This window comes from Cryptomeria japonica, chromosome 2 (assembly GCF_030272615.1).
Source record: "Cryptomeria japonica chromosome 2, Sugi_1.0, whole genome shotgun sequence".
Taxonomy (NCBI): Eukaryota; Viridiplantae; Streptophyta; class Pinopsida; order Cupressales; family Cupressaceae; genus Cryptomeria; species Cryptomeria japonica.
Genome location: NC_081406.1, coordinates 548,800,903 through 548,818,306, shown reverse-complemented (window position 1 = coordinate 548,818,306; position 17,404 = coordinate 548,800,903). Strand labels below are relative to the sequence as shown.

Sequence of the window (17,404 nt, the reverse complement as noted above, 5' to 3'; positions counted from 1 at the left end):
ACTCTAGAGAAAGAGCCTAGTGCGAGCATACTTCAAGGAGGACATTGGGGACATGATTGTCCTACTCAATAGAATAATAGGAAATCCTTAGGGAGCTCCATTCGAACCCTAGATGTATTATTTCATTAATGAGATAATCAATGGAGTAAAAATGATAGACTGGGCCCAGATGATCAGCGACAACCTAGACAGCCAGCTAAGGAACCTGGAGACGAATAGGACTTTCTTCATGAGTTCTTACTTGTTTTATTCTTTGGCCAGGATCTACAGATACAGAGGTCTCACTTGTAGAGGAGAAGTTGGGAACAAGAAGAACCAGTTTCCAGTATACGATTGATATCCCCAGCTCCACATGGAGGAGAAATTCCATTTCAAAAGGGTGAATGATACCTTCCTGATACACATTACCCGGACACTTCAAGGTGGCCTACACCAGAGGCTCTCTCAACAGTCTATGGACTTCATCGGTTGGTTCGAGTGTTGGTACATCCAATATCCAAAATTCACTTACCTCCGAATTCAGGGATTCTCTGGGCCTCCATACAAGCTTCTCGCTTACCCTACCAACCGAGTGGTGTTGCTCGAGGTTGTGAGACAATTGGAGGAGTATATAGTGATTTAAAGGGATAAGCAGAAGAAGGCGGGGACGTCCTCACTTACAATTGGTAATGGGCTGGAAACATGTCCATCATCTTTGGCTGTTGCAACCGCTAAGAAGGAGCTGGCCTGGTATCCCTTCTATCAATACAAGGCAAGAAAAGATTTCGATCCATTCCATAGGATAAAGAAGATCGAAGCAACAACATTTGAGCACAAACTGGATCTAGAAGACTACTAGGCTAATGCAACCAATAGCTTCGAGATCAGGAAGAGATTCTAGTCAAGAATCCTGTTGGGTATGGTGAGAGCAACAAAATTATTCAAAGTTGCCGATCAGGTAGAAGAAAGCCTAGAACTTCAGCATCCGGGCTTTGAGAAGATGAAAAATGAACCCTTAGTCTTAATAGATTGGACAAAGGGAGAGAAATCAGATCTAGCAGACCTCATGAGGTCGGTGGTTGAGTATTCAAGGTGGTGGGCGTTTGAAAAGACAAAACAATTGAAGGCCAAAGGTGTGACCTTGACTTATGAATTAATGGGAGTAGATGATACTCTGTTCGTCAATCCTTGTACCTCCGCCGGTGATGCTCGAAATCCAAAAAGTGTTGGGTCTCGAAAGAGGAAGGAGTTGGTTGGAAGCTCCACAAAGGTCATAGGGAAAAGGGTTGTAGATGAGAGAAGAGAATCCAACGAAAGTCACTCCATCCTAAGTGTTGCTTCCATTGCGCCCGATCAGAGTGCAACTGGGGAGCAAGAGATGAACATCTGTGTGATTGATGATGAAGTAAGAGTGCTTTCCTAGCCAGTTGAGGAAGTAGTGGAAAAGGTCTTGCAAAGTCTAGACAGAGAGCAAATTGAAGCACCTACAATCTTCTTGGATGGCATACCAGCAAACCCAGGAGAGGCAGATGATGAGTTTGATCGAAACACTATAGACCAATCAACCATTCCGGATCGGCTGAGATCAAGGATAAAGGCCAAGGTTCCCAAAGAGGCCCACTCAACTGAGGAGGTCAACGCAGCATTCCTGGAGAAGGTGAATGAACCCGCTATAGCTAAACCACCCAAACCCGCCTAGAAATTTTCCCTAATTCAGAGAGACAGTGTCGGAGTCAGGACAGTCCAGATAGCAGTGCCCAAAGAAGGGAAGACTAGAGACAATGTCACCACAGATGATTACAAGGTTACCACCATAGAGCTGGATAAGCCCACCCACGACCAAGAGATCCAATATTTTGACGACTCCTGCAACGTTCTAAAGACGAGGCTAGCTCATGAAAAGGAAAAGAGGAAGAAGGTTGAAGAAGAGAACCAAGAGTGGAAGAAGTATGTTCTCCATCTTACCAGCCCACTCAACCATGAAGTCCTGGCTACTCCGCCACAACCTCTTCAGCAGGGATCAATGAAGGACTATGATGATATGAAGGGCTCGTACACTCAAGAAAAGGAATGGATTTCAAACGCTTCGGTGCGTGCTGACACACTGGTAGAAAACTTAGTATCGGCACACGAGGCAACTTCTTTATTGATTGATCGTATCCAGGATCTAGCCTCCAATTGGGAAGAGGTGGATGAAATTTAGAATGAAATACTCCCTCATCTGAAGGTTATCCGAGGCATGTCGAAGAGGAGCTTAGTGGATGCAGGCATCATACAGACAGGAGACAAGTACGACTTCGGCACATGGTACTATACTCTGGTCATTCGGATTGAGGTTCTGAAGAAATCCGAGACCAAGTGCTTTGAGACAGAGGCAAGTGTTAGAGAGATCCTGGGCAAGGTATTCCGTGTGGCGTCGGAGATCTGGAAGAAGGAAAGCCTAAGGGAGAAGCATTTACAAGCAGAAAACCTGAGAGCCAGGATTCAGGCAAGCTTCTTCAGGGATTCAGGGATGATTGACAAAGGCGATCTTTCAAAGATTTCAAACTTCCTCTCCATCGATGATGCCTTCTTCACCAAAGCAGTTGAGTGGGAAGGCATCCTTGTCGCATGTACCGATGATGTGGACCTCGTCAACTTCCAGATTGGTGGCTTGCCAAGTGTCACCATGGAGGAGGTCAAGCTCATTGTGTCCAGATACGTTGAATCTCTGAAAGAAGAAAGTGGCCACTCACCCCAGTGAAATTAGCAGCTGCGCCATGTGTCACTCTTCCATTTGTTTGAACTAATAGTATTTCGGGAAACCCTAATTAGGGTTTAAGACTTTCAATCTTGGCCCTTGATCACGGTTTGATCTCGGCCATTCATTCATTTTGAAAAACTATATAATGTTGCCTCCTCTCATTTGGAGAGGGTGAGGTTTTTGATGTATTGTTGCTTAAGGTCATTTCCAAATAATATATTGCATGTGCGCTGCTTTGTAATCTCTAATATTTGAATGATTTGCATGGTTTCAATTGCCTCAACACTTAGTTAGAATTAATTTAGATTTGCTTTCATTGTTGTTAATTTGAATGAAGGATTTGATAAGTGTCAATTGATGGTGCATCTCCGCTCATACTTTTGGTAAATGGATGATTTCCATTCTACCGTGCAAAGTTAGTCTGAGCCCATCCCCTGTGCATCCCAACATCTCGATCATAAGCACAACCCATTGAAGATTGCACCGGTCTTGTGTAGTTGTCCCTAGTGTGGCGAAGCAAGGTTTGGTTGCTCGAGAGCACCCAATTGATACCGTCTCCAGAGTTCATAGGATTAGATTAGCCTTCTTAACCCTATCCCTTTTTCCATTTCTTTTGAAAGCCTAAATCCCAAAAAATTCCCCCCCAAAAAAAGAAGAGCCTAAAATTGCCAAATCCATCTAAGTTCAACAGTTCGAGATACTTGTCAACGTGAGTCCCCCTTGAAATTTCAGCATACACTACCCAAGAAGCTATTCCACTAAAGTCGCTTGTTCGCACATATAGACCTTGGAATCAGTAGTGATTTTTCAGGAGAGGATAGAATGCCTTCGGGTATCCTATCCTAATGTTTGGTAGGCAATAAAATAGACACCAATAGGTCCAAGGTAGTCTATATCAAAAAAGCGGGACTCAGACTCGACACGGACTTGGACTCGGCAAGGGTGACTCGACTCGGGACTCCAGACTCGAATCAGCCAGGAATTGGCAAAGTGAAAAACCCAAGAAATTTAGCAATTTTTAAGGATTTAGAACTTGTTTCATGCACCCTTTATTAAACAAACCTTAAATACACAATAACATCATCATATAGAAGTTAATTTGATCACATACACAAGTGTCAAGTATACATCAATCACATTATGATTAGTATAAAGCTACGTTACCCGGGGACGCGTCCCCGACTTGAAAACCCTCGTCCCAGTCCCGAGGACGTTTCGGGGACTTGGGGACAGCCAGGGGACGTTTCCCCCCGTCCCCAAATTGTCATGCATTTTGAGGGGACGTCCCTGAAATGGGGGGATGCGTGCCCTAGCTCTGGGGGACGTCCGTACGTCCCGAGGACGGCTAGGAACGACTAGGACGTCCCCAATCCATCTCGGGTACGACTAGACGTCCCCCATATCTAAGGCCATTAAAAAATATTAAAAAAATAAAAAAGTATTTTCAAATTTTTTTTTAATTTTCTAATATAGGCCCCTTATTAATTCAAATTGTTATTAAAAATTAAAAAAATTAAAAGATAACATTAATTAAATCTTAAATATATTAAAATTTATTAATTTAATTCATAATTTTATATCAAACGTTTAAAATTAATTCATATTATAAATATAAAATATTAAATTGATTGGTTGGGATTCCATTGGATGAGGTGGACGTAGACCATGACAGTGGGAGAGACTCAGAGGACTCTGATTTTGATGCAATATTAGGAGATGCAGTTTAGGGGCAACATTATACTTTTGCTTTTTTTGTATTTAGTTTTACTTAGTTCTATTTTGACTTTCATATCATAATTGACAATGAAACTATATGGCAGCAGTGTAGCCTTTGGGCATTTTGACATTTTGTAAGTTATTTCTATAATATCTATTATGATATGCATATTGACAATGTGAATGAATTGAAATTCTGATTTATGAATGCATAATTGCATATTGTCTATTGAGTATTAACAATGTTGTATGTTCAGAATTTACATTCTAAAATGTTTTCAACTTTTCATAGTATCATACACATGCTATATCCCAGTTTTCATATGAATATAATGTATATATGCATGCTTTATCCATGTTTTCATATGAACATTTAGAAATTTCCTATATATTTTTTATTTTCCCTATATTTTATATCGTCGTCCCCTTTGCCGTCCCCAGCCATCCCCAAATTTGGCAAAAAAATTTTGTCGTCCCAGAAACGCATCCTGTTGTCCCCTGCCGTCCTCGTCCCGAAAACTCAGGGTGATGTAGGTATAAAGTATAAACGCAAATTGTAGCTGAAGGAAATAGCAACCAATAACCATAGATATATAAATAGTGTCAAATGTAAAAATATTACAAAACTCATGGAATATGAAATCCATGACATCAAAATTCAAATGTTCCAGTTCCACACATATATCAAAAGTAAAACAACTACAAGTCTATGGCTCAGAGGAGCCTGGGTCCTTCCTACGAAGGCGTCTAACCCTAAGGTAGGTCCTGGATGCGTCAGCAGCCATACTCTCTGTCCGTGACTCCATTCTACCCTCACCAACATCAATTGTGTCTGGCTCTAGCTCTAGCTCTAACTCTAGCTCTCCTCGCGCTCTAACCTCCTCCTCTACCATGGCTACAACCTCAACCTCTCTATCTACCTGGTCGATCCAATCTAAGTCCTCATCACCAAAGATAGGATCTACAGCCTCACTGATCCACTCAGATTTTGGATCAACCTCCTCTAGCATGATCGGGGTGCTGTCATGGTCCATACGCTGTTTGTGTCTAAGATGGAGGTTGTAATGAACAAAGACTAGATTATTCAACCTCTCCACAGACAGTCTATTGCGCCTGTTGGAGTGTATGTGCTCAAACATACTCCAATTGCGCTCACAACCAGAAGCACTGCATGGCTGGCTCAAAATACGAATGGCTACTTGTTGAAGATTTGGTGTTTTAGGACAAACATCCACCACCACCTATCTGAGATGAGAAAAAGGAAAAAAAAATCAGCCTCATTTAATAATTAATAACAAATTGAATAACATATAATTAAAATTATGCTCTTAATTTCTTAAAATATACATTTTACTTGGCTGCATTTTTGTCCGATTTTCTTTGCAAAGCTGATGAGAGAAGACCTCCCCTTCTACATTAGAAAAAGCCTCTAGCTCCTGGATTATACCACTGCTATGACCAGGCAACATTCGCTCTATCACTGACTAGAGCCCACTAAGAACATCCTCATCTGCCTTGAAATCAAGGCGGAAATGGAATGCCGGATTGAGGTAATAAGCAACTGCATGAAGGGGCCTGTGAAGCTGGGTCTACCATCTCCTGTCAATGATATCCCAAATGGGACGATACTTACTCTCATCCCCTTCATAGGCAGATCTGATGCCCTCCTTGGCCCTATCCATGCCCTCGTATATGTAGCCCATTGCGGGCTTCTCCCCGTCAACAACACATAGGAGAACTACCAAGGGCTCAATGAACTGCAAATATTGTGAAACAATATGTAATATCAGTTAATGTAAGTGTGAAATTGTGAATGAAAATAAGCAAATAAAATAAAAATACGAATAAAAATAAAAGTTAAAACTTAAAACATAAGGTAGAATGCTTAAAAATTTTACCTTCACAATCTCAGCACAAGGGGTCCAAAAGCCTGGCTCATCAAAAATGTAATCTGCCACATCAACTCCTGCAGCACTAGTAGCATAGGATGAGGAAGTCCACTCCTCACCAACAAACATACGTCTCAAAGTTGCCTTACTCCGAATCAAGGATTGCAGTGTGATGAAGTTAGTGGCAAATCTAGTGATTCCAAGACGAGCCAACTCCTTCTGCCCCGTGTATTGCCTCATTAAGTTAAGGACCCATGCATGATTGTATACAAATTTGCAAATATTTTTTGCCTTCTCTACACATGTCCTAATCCATGCAATCTTACCAATGTCCTCCAACATGAATTTAACGCAATGGGCGGCACATGGAGACCAAAATATAGATGGGTGCCTCTCCATCAAAAGTTTACCTGCAGCAACATAATTTGCTGCATTATCGGTCACCACTTGTACTACATTCTCCTCACCCACTTCATATATGACCTCTATAACCTCACATAGGTAAGTGGCATTTTTAGAATGTGTAGAAGCATCAATGGACTTCATGAACATGGTGCCACCTGAAATTTGAAAACAAAGCAAAAACAGTGATCAATGATCATTCAATAAATCTCAACTCAAAAATAAAATACGAAACATTAAATAAAATTCAAGTTATTCAATCACCTGCAGAAGAAACAAGAAAATTTAGGAGCGTCTGATTTCTCCTATCAGTCCAACCATCGATCATGATGGTGCAACCCTTCTTCCATATCTCTCGTTGATCCTCTAATGTGGCTTTTACATCAGCCACCAATTCTATCAAAATTGGGCCACTTAACTCGAAATCAGAAGGGGCTTTGAAACCCGCCCCACAAATAGCGATGGCATCAACCATGCTCTGCCAATAAGGAGACCTATCACAAATAAATTAAATAAGATAAGTATAAAATTATAAATATTGGACAAAACAAACTAAAAATATTAACAACTTAAAAACTTAAAACAATCAAATAAAAACTAAAAGGAATTACCTGGCTGCGAAGAATGGAATATTGCAATAAAACCAAAATCTTCCAATTGCACCTTTAGCCTTATTTTGTACCTCTTTGTTCCAAGCCATGCTCTCAAGTGAAGGTTGGGCACCAGGAGTAGTGCATGGCTCAAAATATGAATCCATCCTAGATTTACGAACTCTAGGACCAATGGTTGGAGTTGCACTAATACTCCCACTAGCACTGGCACTACCTGCAACAGAAGCACTAGCACTCTCACTAGGACAATATGGAGGCATGGAAGAGGCCTCTCCAACACAACCAATGCTAGTCTGAGCCAACTCCTCCCTTTGCCTCTTCTTTATTTCTTTTCGAGTCTCAAATGTGTCTAATAGCACTTGGCACTCACGAATAGCCTCAGGAAGTGCTAGTGTGCAAGACTCTGCATCATGGCCACGTATGCCGGCAAGGTGGTATTTCAATCTATTTATGCCTCCATGAAAGATTGTTTTGCAAAATTTACATTTTGCCTCTCCTCTTTTTTGCCCGAGAAAAGGTTTTGTATATTTCCAAGCTGGATCTTTTCTACCCGAGATTGATCTACGAGGAGGACTGGAACTAGACCTTTTTTTCAAAAGTTGAAGGTTGCTAGAATAAGACACAATTACAAAAAAAAATGAATATTTGTCCATTGTTAAATTATAAATTAATACAAAAAAAAATATAATAGCAATGTTTTGATTTTGATACAAAAATCAATGTAATAGAATTTGTATTCATTTTTTTCAAAGAAATTAGCAAACCTACCATGTAGATTGTTTTTTCTCATTTCAAAACATAAAGAAATCAGCAAACCCTACAATGTACATTTTTAAACAAAAAAAAATGTACATTGTAGGGTTTGCTGATTTCTTTAAGTTTTGAGAAAACAAAAAACAATCTACATGGTAGGGTTTGCTGATTTATTTGAAAGAAATGAATACATATTACAAATGTTTAAAAAAAATGTAAATTTTGATTATGTAACACCAAAAAAACCAAAAAAAAAAATTCTTACCTCTTATAAGAAAGTTGAAATAAAATGCAACCTCTTTCCAATCCTCTCTAACAAGCTTTTGATGCACCAAATGCAAGTATTACACTGCCCCAATGTGATTTGTTGAAGAAATTCTAATCCTCCTCCTTGTTGGTTGCCCTACTATGCTCTCTTCTTTTTCCTCACAACTCACTCTTCTCCTATTTTTTCAATAGAATGAAATGAGATGCCTTTTACAACTTAGAATCAAATATAAATGAAAAAAAAAGCAAGTAAAACCATTGTTTAACATGTTTTAATTTTACTTTTTTGGTAGTTTACATCGGCCGAGTCTTGGCATCGGGACTCGCCAGGTCCGAGCCGAGTCACCGAGTCACGTGACTCGCCATGACTCAACCAAAACTCGTCTAGTCCGGGTCCAAGCCACCTAGGACTCACCGAGGGTGACTCGGCCCGTGACTCGCCGAGTTTTGGCGAGTCATGGCGAATCACGGAACTCTAGTCTATATAGCCTCATGAAGGGTCTTAGGCTTAAGAGCCTTGACCAGTCCGCGCAACCTATCATGTAATCCCTCTATGAATAGCATCACCATTCGTCTATCCGACATCTCAAGAACCATCACAGCAATATGTTGAAACTCATTAATGTAAGTTTCAACATGCCTGGTCTGTCTCAATAATGCAAGGTCTCAATAATACAACTCCACGTCCTTCCTATCAAATCTAGCAATCAGCCGCTCAGTAAACTCAGTGTAGGAATGTTTAAGACCATGGTTCTAGGTGACCAAACCATGATGCCACCAATCATACGCCACACCCTCTAAGTGTGGCACAGCAAACCGTATGACCTCGTCCTCAGGCATCGGCTTAAGGGACAGGTAGATATCCAATTTGTGCACCTAGACACGTGCACTAATCTTCCCACTGCCATCGACATAAGATAAGGTAATCTTACTGGTAGCCCGCTTAAGATTATTGTTCTGTTGTTGTCCATGCCATCTGTCATTGTGGTTTCTCATATTATCCATGCGCTGCATACCGTATTGATGCAACGAGAAGGCATCTCTAACATGTTTTGGGGGCGTGCCCACTCCTCACTGGCTAACATAACAGTATCCTGGAATGCAATGCCTTCCTGTGGGTCCACGGGTGGTGGCTCATCTCTAGGTAGGAAACGAGGCTGCATGGGTATGTCCCAAAGAAACGAGAATCGCCTGAAATCGCCGAGTTTGGGCGATTTCCGAGTCGAGTCGGCCTTGGCGAGTCTAGGGGGCTCGAACTCGGACTCGACCGAGTCTGGGGCCCAAAATCGCCTGGACTCGACCAGACTCGCCCAGACTTGGCCGACGGCAATGACATTTAATTTTTTTAAAAGCAACTTACAATATGTTTTCAATTGACTTTTTTGCCGACACAAAAACTTTGCCAAGTCCAACCAAGTCTGAGTCGAGTTTTTTTTTGCCGAGTCCGAGTCCCATTTCTATGGTTTGTCCACTGTCCGAGTATGACCCTGTCACACCTAGGTGATATAGATGCACTGCCCAATGATGAAGGGGTCTTACTGCTACCACGGTTGCCTACCGTTGAAGCTAACCTACCATGTCTATCACACCTATCTATGTGACGAACCAGGTCCATTCTATCCAAAGTATCTTGTAATCTGCCTAGTGCCTGTACAATCCTCGACTGTGAATTAGCCAGGGTCCTCAGTAACTAATCCGGATCAGGGCAATTTTGTCTCTCCTACTGTCGGAGACTCCTATTACCATCATAAACATCACCCATAATTGCACCAACTGGAGAACCTGTATCAAAATTCAAATACCCAAGTACTCTCCTGTGTGTGTAAAACCTGTATGATCTAGTTCTTCCAAGATAAATAAAATTAATCAACAGGCCCTAAGGCTGGCAGGATCATGCCCTGATACCACTGAAAGATCCTTGCCAATTCTATACTGAATTTTTCCGAGTTTGGTTGTTGTTGATTGAGGTTTAGAATGGTTTCTCTAGGGTTTTATGCTTATGTTTTGATGTCAATGCTTGCTTAAAGTTTAAGTGTGACAGAATTGCCAAAGGAATAATACTTTCAACCACAAAATGAAGGAATATAATTGACTGATAAATAAATCAAAGTTCTGATTTCTAATGAACAGCAATGTAAATACTTCCAAAATTAAGAAATCTAATTATTCAGGAAAAGAAGTAGCATACCAAGAGTCCAACGCCCTTCTTGGAGAACATTTTACAGATGAATTGAAGGATGAAACAATCGAAGGGCTTCCAGCTGCTGCAAATGGGCCCAAATGGTTTTATTTGATACTAGGAAAATTACCAAAAACAAATATTTGAATTCCACCAATTTCCACACCTGGCTCCCAGGATGAATTATTCAACTTACTGATCAAAACAATAACTGGAAATGTAATTTATTCCTGAATCCACTAAAAATCACTAAGTTGCTGATGTGCAACGCTGATCATGAGAAATTCAAGAGATTTGGTTGGATTGATGGTATCTAGCATTCTGGAAGGTCACCAAATAGTACAGCTGCACCTGGTAAAAATGACTGAGTTGCTGATGTGCAACACTGATCATGAGAAATTCAAGAGATTCAAACCCTCTATTGGCTGGAACGATGGTATCTAGCATTCTAGAAGGTCACCAAATAGTACGGCTGCACCTGGAGGTTGTACAGCTGCCATGGGAAATGAATTATCTGCCCTTCAATTTGAAACCCTCTCCAATCTGCATAAAAATTCCCTATAATGCTGCCATAAATCTGAATTGAGGCCCAATTAGGAATTTTCGGTGAATTCCTCCATCCTGTGAATTGGGGTATCGTCCAATTTAACCTTCTCTTCAAGGAGTTTTCGTTCCATAAATTTGCAAACTTGCTGAATTGAGTTGCAGAGCTCAAGTTCCAAAAGTTGATTGTAAAAAATGATTTCCAAGATGCCAAAATGAATCTCCTCATCTCTCTTTATTACCTCCCTAACCCTAATCGAATTTTTTAGGGTTCTCCTTATTTAATTTAATGAAATTAATTAAATATAATAACTCCTTAACCAATCAAGTAACTTGAGCGCCCTTCTATTTATTGACTTGGCCCCACTTTTTAAAACACTTAACGCCTAGGAAAAAGTGCCATGGGGTCTTTTTAATAAATGTAATTCAACCTTGCACTTTTTCTTATAAAGTCACTTTAATTAATTTTGGTCTATTTTTCGAAAAAGTGACTATATTATAATAACATTATAACATCAAATAATAACACTTCCTAGTGCCAAATGCCAAGAGTAGACCCCCATGTCCCACCACTATCATCTCCTATCCACTGAATTCACCTACGGAGATGGATAATAGGTGAATCTCTAAACCTAAGTGATCTACTAGGAGAGAAGGGACATTACAGTTTTGCCTAAAAAAACATGTTATTTTAGTGTTTGGTGGAACTTTGATTCATTAATGCCAAGTGGAATTTGTGGAACTCAATGCCAAGCAGAAGTTTTGATATTAGTTTCCAAGAAGTGGAACTTTCTGTTGATGTATAGCTAGGTTGGATCCCTTGGGTGGGCCGACCTAGTCAACCGAATTACTAATGGGCCGTCGGCCTTAGCAATTCGCCTTTGTATTCGACACTATTTGAGCAGGTAAAGTAAATTCCTATAATTGTAATATGTAAAAGACTTCATGTAACGTGTAGCCCTAATTGAGCATATGGGTTAATGTAACTTTTAATTCAATAGGTCAGGACCTATTGAATGTGTTGAGACATGGACCAGCTAGGACTCGAACCTAGGACCTTCCATACGCTGCCAGAGTGCTCTACCACTAAGCTATTGGCCCCTCTTGGACCAATCCATCATTGGTCCGAGTGTGGCTTATTTTCAACACCAACACCCCCCCTTAAGCCACACCTCTCATGTGCTTGGGGCTCCTAGCCTGGACCTGGCTCTGATACCATGTTGAGACATGGACCAGCTAGGACTCGAACCTAGGACCTTCCATACGTTGTTGGAGTGCTCTACCACTGAGCTATTGGCCCCTCTTGGACCAGTCCATCATTGGTCTGGGTGTGGCTTATTTTCAACACCAACAGAATGTCTAACTTGTAACTTGGGGCAAGACCTATGTAATTTAAACTATGTAACTTGGGGCCAATCTCTCCAAGGTCGACCTAGATCTTCAAGTATTTTAAGGCATATAAAAGGGGAGCGACATGAGGTCACAAAGATATTCATTCATGCGATCATCTTCTGCTATATGTGAATTCTGATCTGCACTTCAGAAGTCAATGAATTCACCCTAGAAGACACTGAATTCTTCCTAGAGGACAGCGAAGTCATTATCATGCATGGCAAACCTGATTTCATGTGACATGTTTGGTTTCTAGGCAAGTGAATCACCCTCAAGTCTAGGGAATCTCTCCTCATGCTGGGCAAACATGTTTGAGTGGAAGATGTAATGTCCCTTACTAGGTTTAGTCTTTTTTTTAACCATAATTAATCCATATCAATGTATTTATGACTAAAACCAAATTGATTAGGAGACAAAACTATCTTAAACATCACATTTCTTAGGGTACTGATAATCATAATAGAGAAACATAACCTCCTAGTTGATATCAAATTAATGATTCCATCTGATTTATAATCTTATATTTACTTACTCATTCAAATTACTATATATATATATATATTCAACTAGAGAACATCCCTTATAAAATATTATAATAATTGCAACCATTATATTATTCTCTATAATTATATTATTACTTATTTTAAATAGTATTGTAATATACATTGTAATTCAGAGCAGTTCTTATAAACTATTATAATAATTATAATTTTATTATTATTATAATTATATTATTATTTTTATCTAAATTTCTACCATTATTAACACTAACAAAGTCAGATTTATTATTAGTGTTAATTATATTCTTAATACCAAGCAGAATTACCAGTCCCATATATTCATACTTTACCAGTCCGTATAACTGCTGCATTAATAGTATTATATTTTATTAATAGTATGATATTATGTTAACCACATCATAATGTGTTAACATTAATAATATTATATTAATATCATCATGTTGTATTAATAGTATTATTGTTATATTATCGGCCATCATATTGTATTAATAACGTCCTACGATTTATTAACAATCTTAGATGTTTATATTCTTACCAGCCGTATTACCCAGGTCATGGGACTGCTGACCTTTCTTTATTTTCCTCTTTTCTTGTCCCCTTGTTTCCCTCCTTTTTTTCTTCGTAAAATCTCCTCCTCCTTTTCTTCACAAGCTTTGATATAAAATATGTATGTGTATTTTCTACACGATACACCGCTCACATCACTCTTTTCTCAGAGATAACATTTATTTTACATTCAACACGTATTCACAACATTATTCACTCCATACTCTTTACCCATGCAATCTCTATTTCTTACACACAGAATTATATATTCAGCATTATACTCCACTCTCTTATTCCACACCTACTTTATTCACACTCTCATCGTATTACCCATTATTGTGGATGTTATATATTTTCACTCACTTTTTCAGCACTATATTCCCCCATATCCGACGTCACAATGATTCCATCTCTATTTATATGTGTCTTATGTGACTCTTCACCAAGAGTCTTTATTTCAAGTCACCTTTGGAATAATATTACTTTGAAGAGACGTGTCTCCCATTTACTAAATGCTGGCTTTATTCCTCATAGAGCGTGGATACCTTACTCAACCTGTTTCTTTTAATTGATGCCCGTGCCTTTTTTAATTGTAACCACGATATGTATTATAGTTAATAAACCAGCCAGGAGTATTTTAAGAACAATAGTAGAATTATGAAATGTAAACAATAATATTATTAATAATATAATATTATAACATTGTTTTAATAATAATGTCCAAGGGGTTGAGCTTAACTGGTTAAAACACTGGGTTCTCACTGTGGAGACCCAAGTTCAATTCCCAATAGGGACATCTGAAGTGGAATTCTAAGTTGTGACTCTTGGCCTTCCATAGGATGGGGAAGGTCTTGGGGTCAATCTAATCAAACATAATAATAATCACAATTCAAAGATATGTAATGGGGATGGGGCCCCCTACTGTGTCCCCACTGGTTCATAGCTCCAATCAAAAGCTATTCAGGCTTCGGCCAATTACCGATCAAAAAAAAAAAAATATATATTTTTATTAATATGTAATGCTTATAATGATAATATTGTTTTGCTCTATTTGAATATTTTCAGAATATTATTATTAATGAATACTAATTAAATAATGATATCTAATAAATAAACAACTATTTAATAATTTCAATTGATCTTTCGTTAATAAATATTAAATTAATAATAATTATTTAATTCAGGTTTTATATTCGCTCTTCTTAAGTGTGGTTTAAGGAGAGCATAAATAATTTATATTGTATATCGGTTCTATTAATGGCATTGTATTAATACGATATTATTCCAAATAATACTTATAATGTATTTTGACAATTCATGTTTATATTTTATATTTATTAAATAACACATTATATGGTAAGTGTAATATATTCAATATATCTATTTTATGTTTTAATAGTATTTTATGGTAAAACTTCTTCAATAGTTATAAAATTGAAATATGAACGTTACATTAAAATAAAACAATAATAATAAATAATAATCATAACAAATAATAAACATTAATAATCATATATTAGAGGAAAATCGTGAAGTCTTATAAATGAGACGATTTTCCAATATCATTAAATGTTAATTAATAAATGTTTTAATTATCGTATTTATTTAATCCAATGTCCAAAGAGGGGTTATGACAGAAGATATTTGCCTAAATCTGCTCCTACGGACTGTGAACATGAACTAGGATCTGCTCTTTATCATTCTGGAAATACATTAAGTTCAGATCAGAACTTAAGTCTCAGATAAGTCTGCTCCTATTCTGCCCTAGCTAGGTGAACTTGTAACTGGTTATTTTCTGCTCCTAATCTAATCAGATCTGAGATCTTAGTTGCTGGGTTTTTCCTCCCAGAGGGAGGTTTTCCCAGGGTATCGTCGTTTTATGTGTTTACTTTACTTTGCATTCTTATTTTCTGTTAATTACTACTAATCTGATTGCTAAAACTAACCTGGTATCACAACTTGGTTCGTACTAACTGTGATCAGATTATCAGAAGCCTTCATTCTCAGTCTATCCTTCCATTCTTCAGTCAGCATGGCATCACACATTAGAGTTGAAGATAGATTGGATGGCGCATTGTTGTGCGTTGCACACGCTCCCTGTCGCCGACAAGGTCCCCCTTCCCTTTTTTGAGCCTTTCGTCTTCGCCCTGTTGATTTTCACGCAGAGCATCTTGCGTCCTTTCGAGCGAGTCCGCGACCGGTCCTTGAAGTAATGTCAAAAGAAAAGAGCCGATGATTCCATTAGGCTAGTCTAGCCCTCGAGCACAATGCCAAGAGTTTGTTCAAAATTGTGAAATCGCCTTGGATAGGCGTAAGGTGATAGAAGTTGGCGAAGCTCACCAAGCAAAGAGCAGCGCGATTGAAAATCGCACAAGGACCCAAAGTTATCGTTTTTTTTCGCACAAGAGTGATGAGATAGATTGCATGAGGTTTGTCTTTACAAAGTTTACAGGATCTGAATGAAGGATGATTTTCGCCTGTTGGTGAAGGAGGAGCGAATTTCTTGGCGAAATGCCAAGGTTGACAAAACTTGCCCAAGTGCCCAAGCTCGCGCTTCTCAAGGAGAAAGTTAAAATCGCCAAAATCGCTCTAGGAGTGAAATTTTGGACTTTCAGGCCGAATTGAGAGAAATTTCAAAATTCGTTAAATTCCCAAAATGGGCCAAGGGTCCGAAAATGCCTTAAAATTCACAAAACCTCCAAGAGGTCCGAAATTGCGAGACTGGCGAAAACTGGTCCTAAGTCCGAAATTCACTTAAGTCATCTAATTTCGGACCCTGGGGCCGAAATTCGAAAATATGATAAATTTGCAAAAGACCCCCAAAGGTCCAAAATTCACTTCAGTCATCTAATTTCGGACCCTGGGGCCGAAATTCGAAAATATGATAAGTTTGCAAAATATGCCCAATGGTCCAAAATTTGGATAAATTCGCCAAAAGGCGTTAAGTCTCCAAAATTTGCTAAAAATGTTAAAACTCCGAAATTCGCCAAAAAGCGTTAAAGGTCCGAAAACTCCAAAATGGGCAAAAATCGCGAAAACTCCAAGTTGGCGAAAACGATGAATGGTCTGAAGTTCGTGAATGCTCCAAAATTCTTTCAAAATCGCAAAAGTGTGCTAATGGTCCGAAGTTTATTTAAGTTGCAAAAATGCATTTAAGGTCCGAAATTGAATGAATTCGCCAAAAACGGGAAAGCCCCGAAAATCACCAAGGTCGGAAGTTTGTGTGAAGGTGTCTAAGCATGTCAAGGAAAACGTAGTTTAGGTTTCAAAGCCTCCATTCCACCGAATTTCGCGTAAGGGAGGATAGCCGCGAAGAAGCAAAGGTAGGTCTGGCAAAAGCCAAATGGTGTGAAAAGCATAGTTTAAGTTTGCAAAACCCCTCCATTCCTCCGAAGATCACAGCACCATAGCTCCGAAGTTCGCCATAAATTCTTAAAATTGCAACGCAGAGGGCAAATAAGGAATTCGAAATTGGTAAAACCCCTCCATACTGCCGAATTTCACGTGAGGGAGGATCACATTCGATTTTGAAAGGGAAGCCACAAAGTATAAATTGCATTCAAAGTAAAACGCTGACACAAACCATTCCAAACATTCAGGTTCAGATTATCAATTACCCAAGGTAAAATCACTTAGTCTAAAAATGACAAATTCTTTTCAAACAACAACCGCGAAAATTTGAATTGAAGGATAACCATTGAAATTCCAAAATTTGTAGAATTATCCATTCGTCTTTGCGCAGCAAAGTCGGGCAATTTCTCGCCATCCATTTTCATCAAGTAAGTACACTTCGTCTCTCTTGATCATCTGAAATGTTTTTTTTTTAAATTGGATGCATGCTTGTGCAAAACTGATTAGAGTGC

At 38.9% G+C, this 17,404-nt stretch overlaps 2 protein-coding genes across 10 annotated transcripts in view; both read right to left on the bottom strand.

The window, feature by feature from the left end:
- Positions 1–17,404, bottom strand: part of LOC131052343 (uncharacterized) — a 276,241-nt gene that overhangs the window by 187,027 nt on the left and 71,810 nt on the right. The gene's annotated exons all lie outside the window — the stretch shown is intronic.
- LOC131873658 (uncharacterized) lies at positions 6,015–7,208 on the bottom strand. The gene is made up of 3 exons (XM_059216712.1): positions 6,994–7,208; positions 6,337–6,887; positions 6,015–6,195 (listed from the first exon to the last, which is right to left on the bottom strand). Exons 1-3 carry the CDS (start codon positions 7,202–7,204, stop codon positions 6,028–6,030), a joined length of 930 nt encoding a protein of 309 aa, XP_059072695.1. The 5' UTR covers positions 7,205–7,208; the 3' UTR covers positions 6,015–6,027.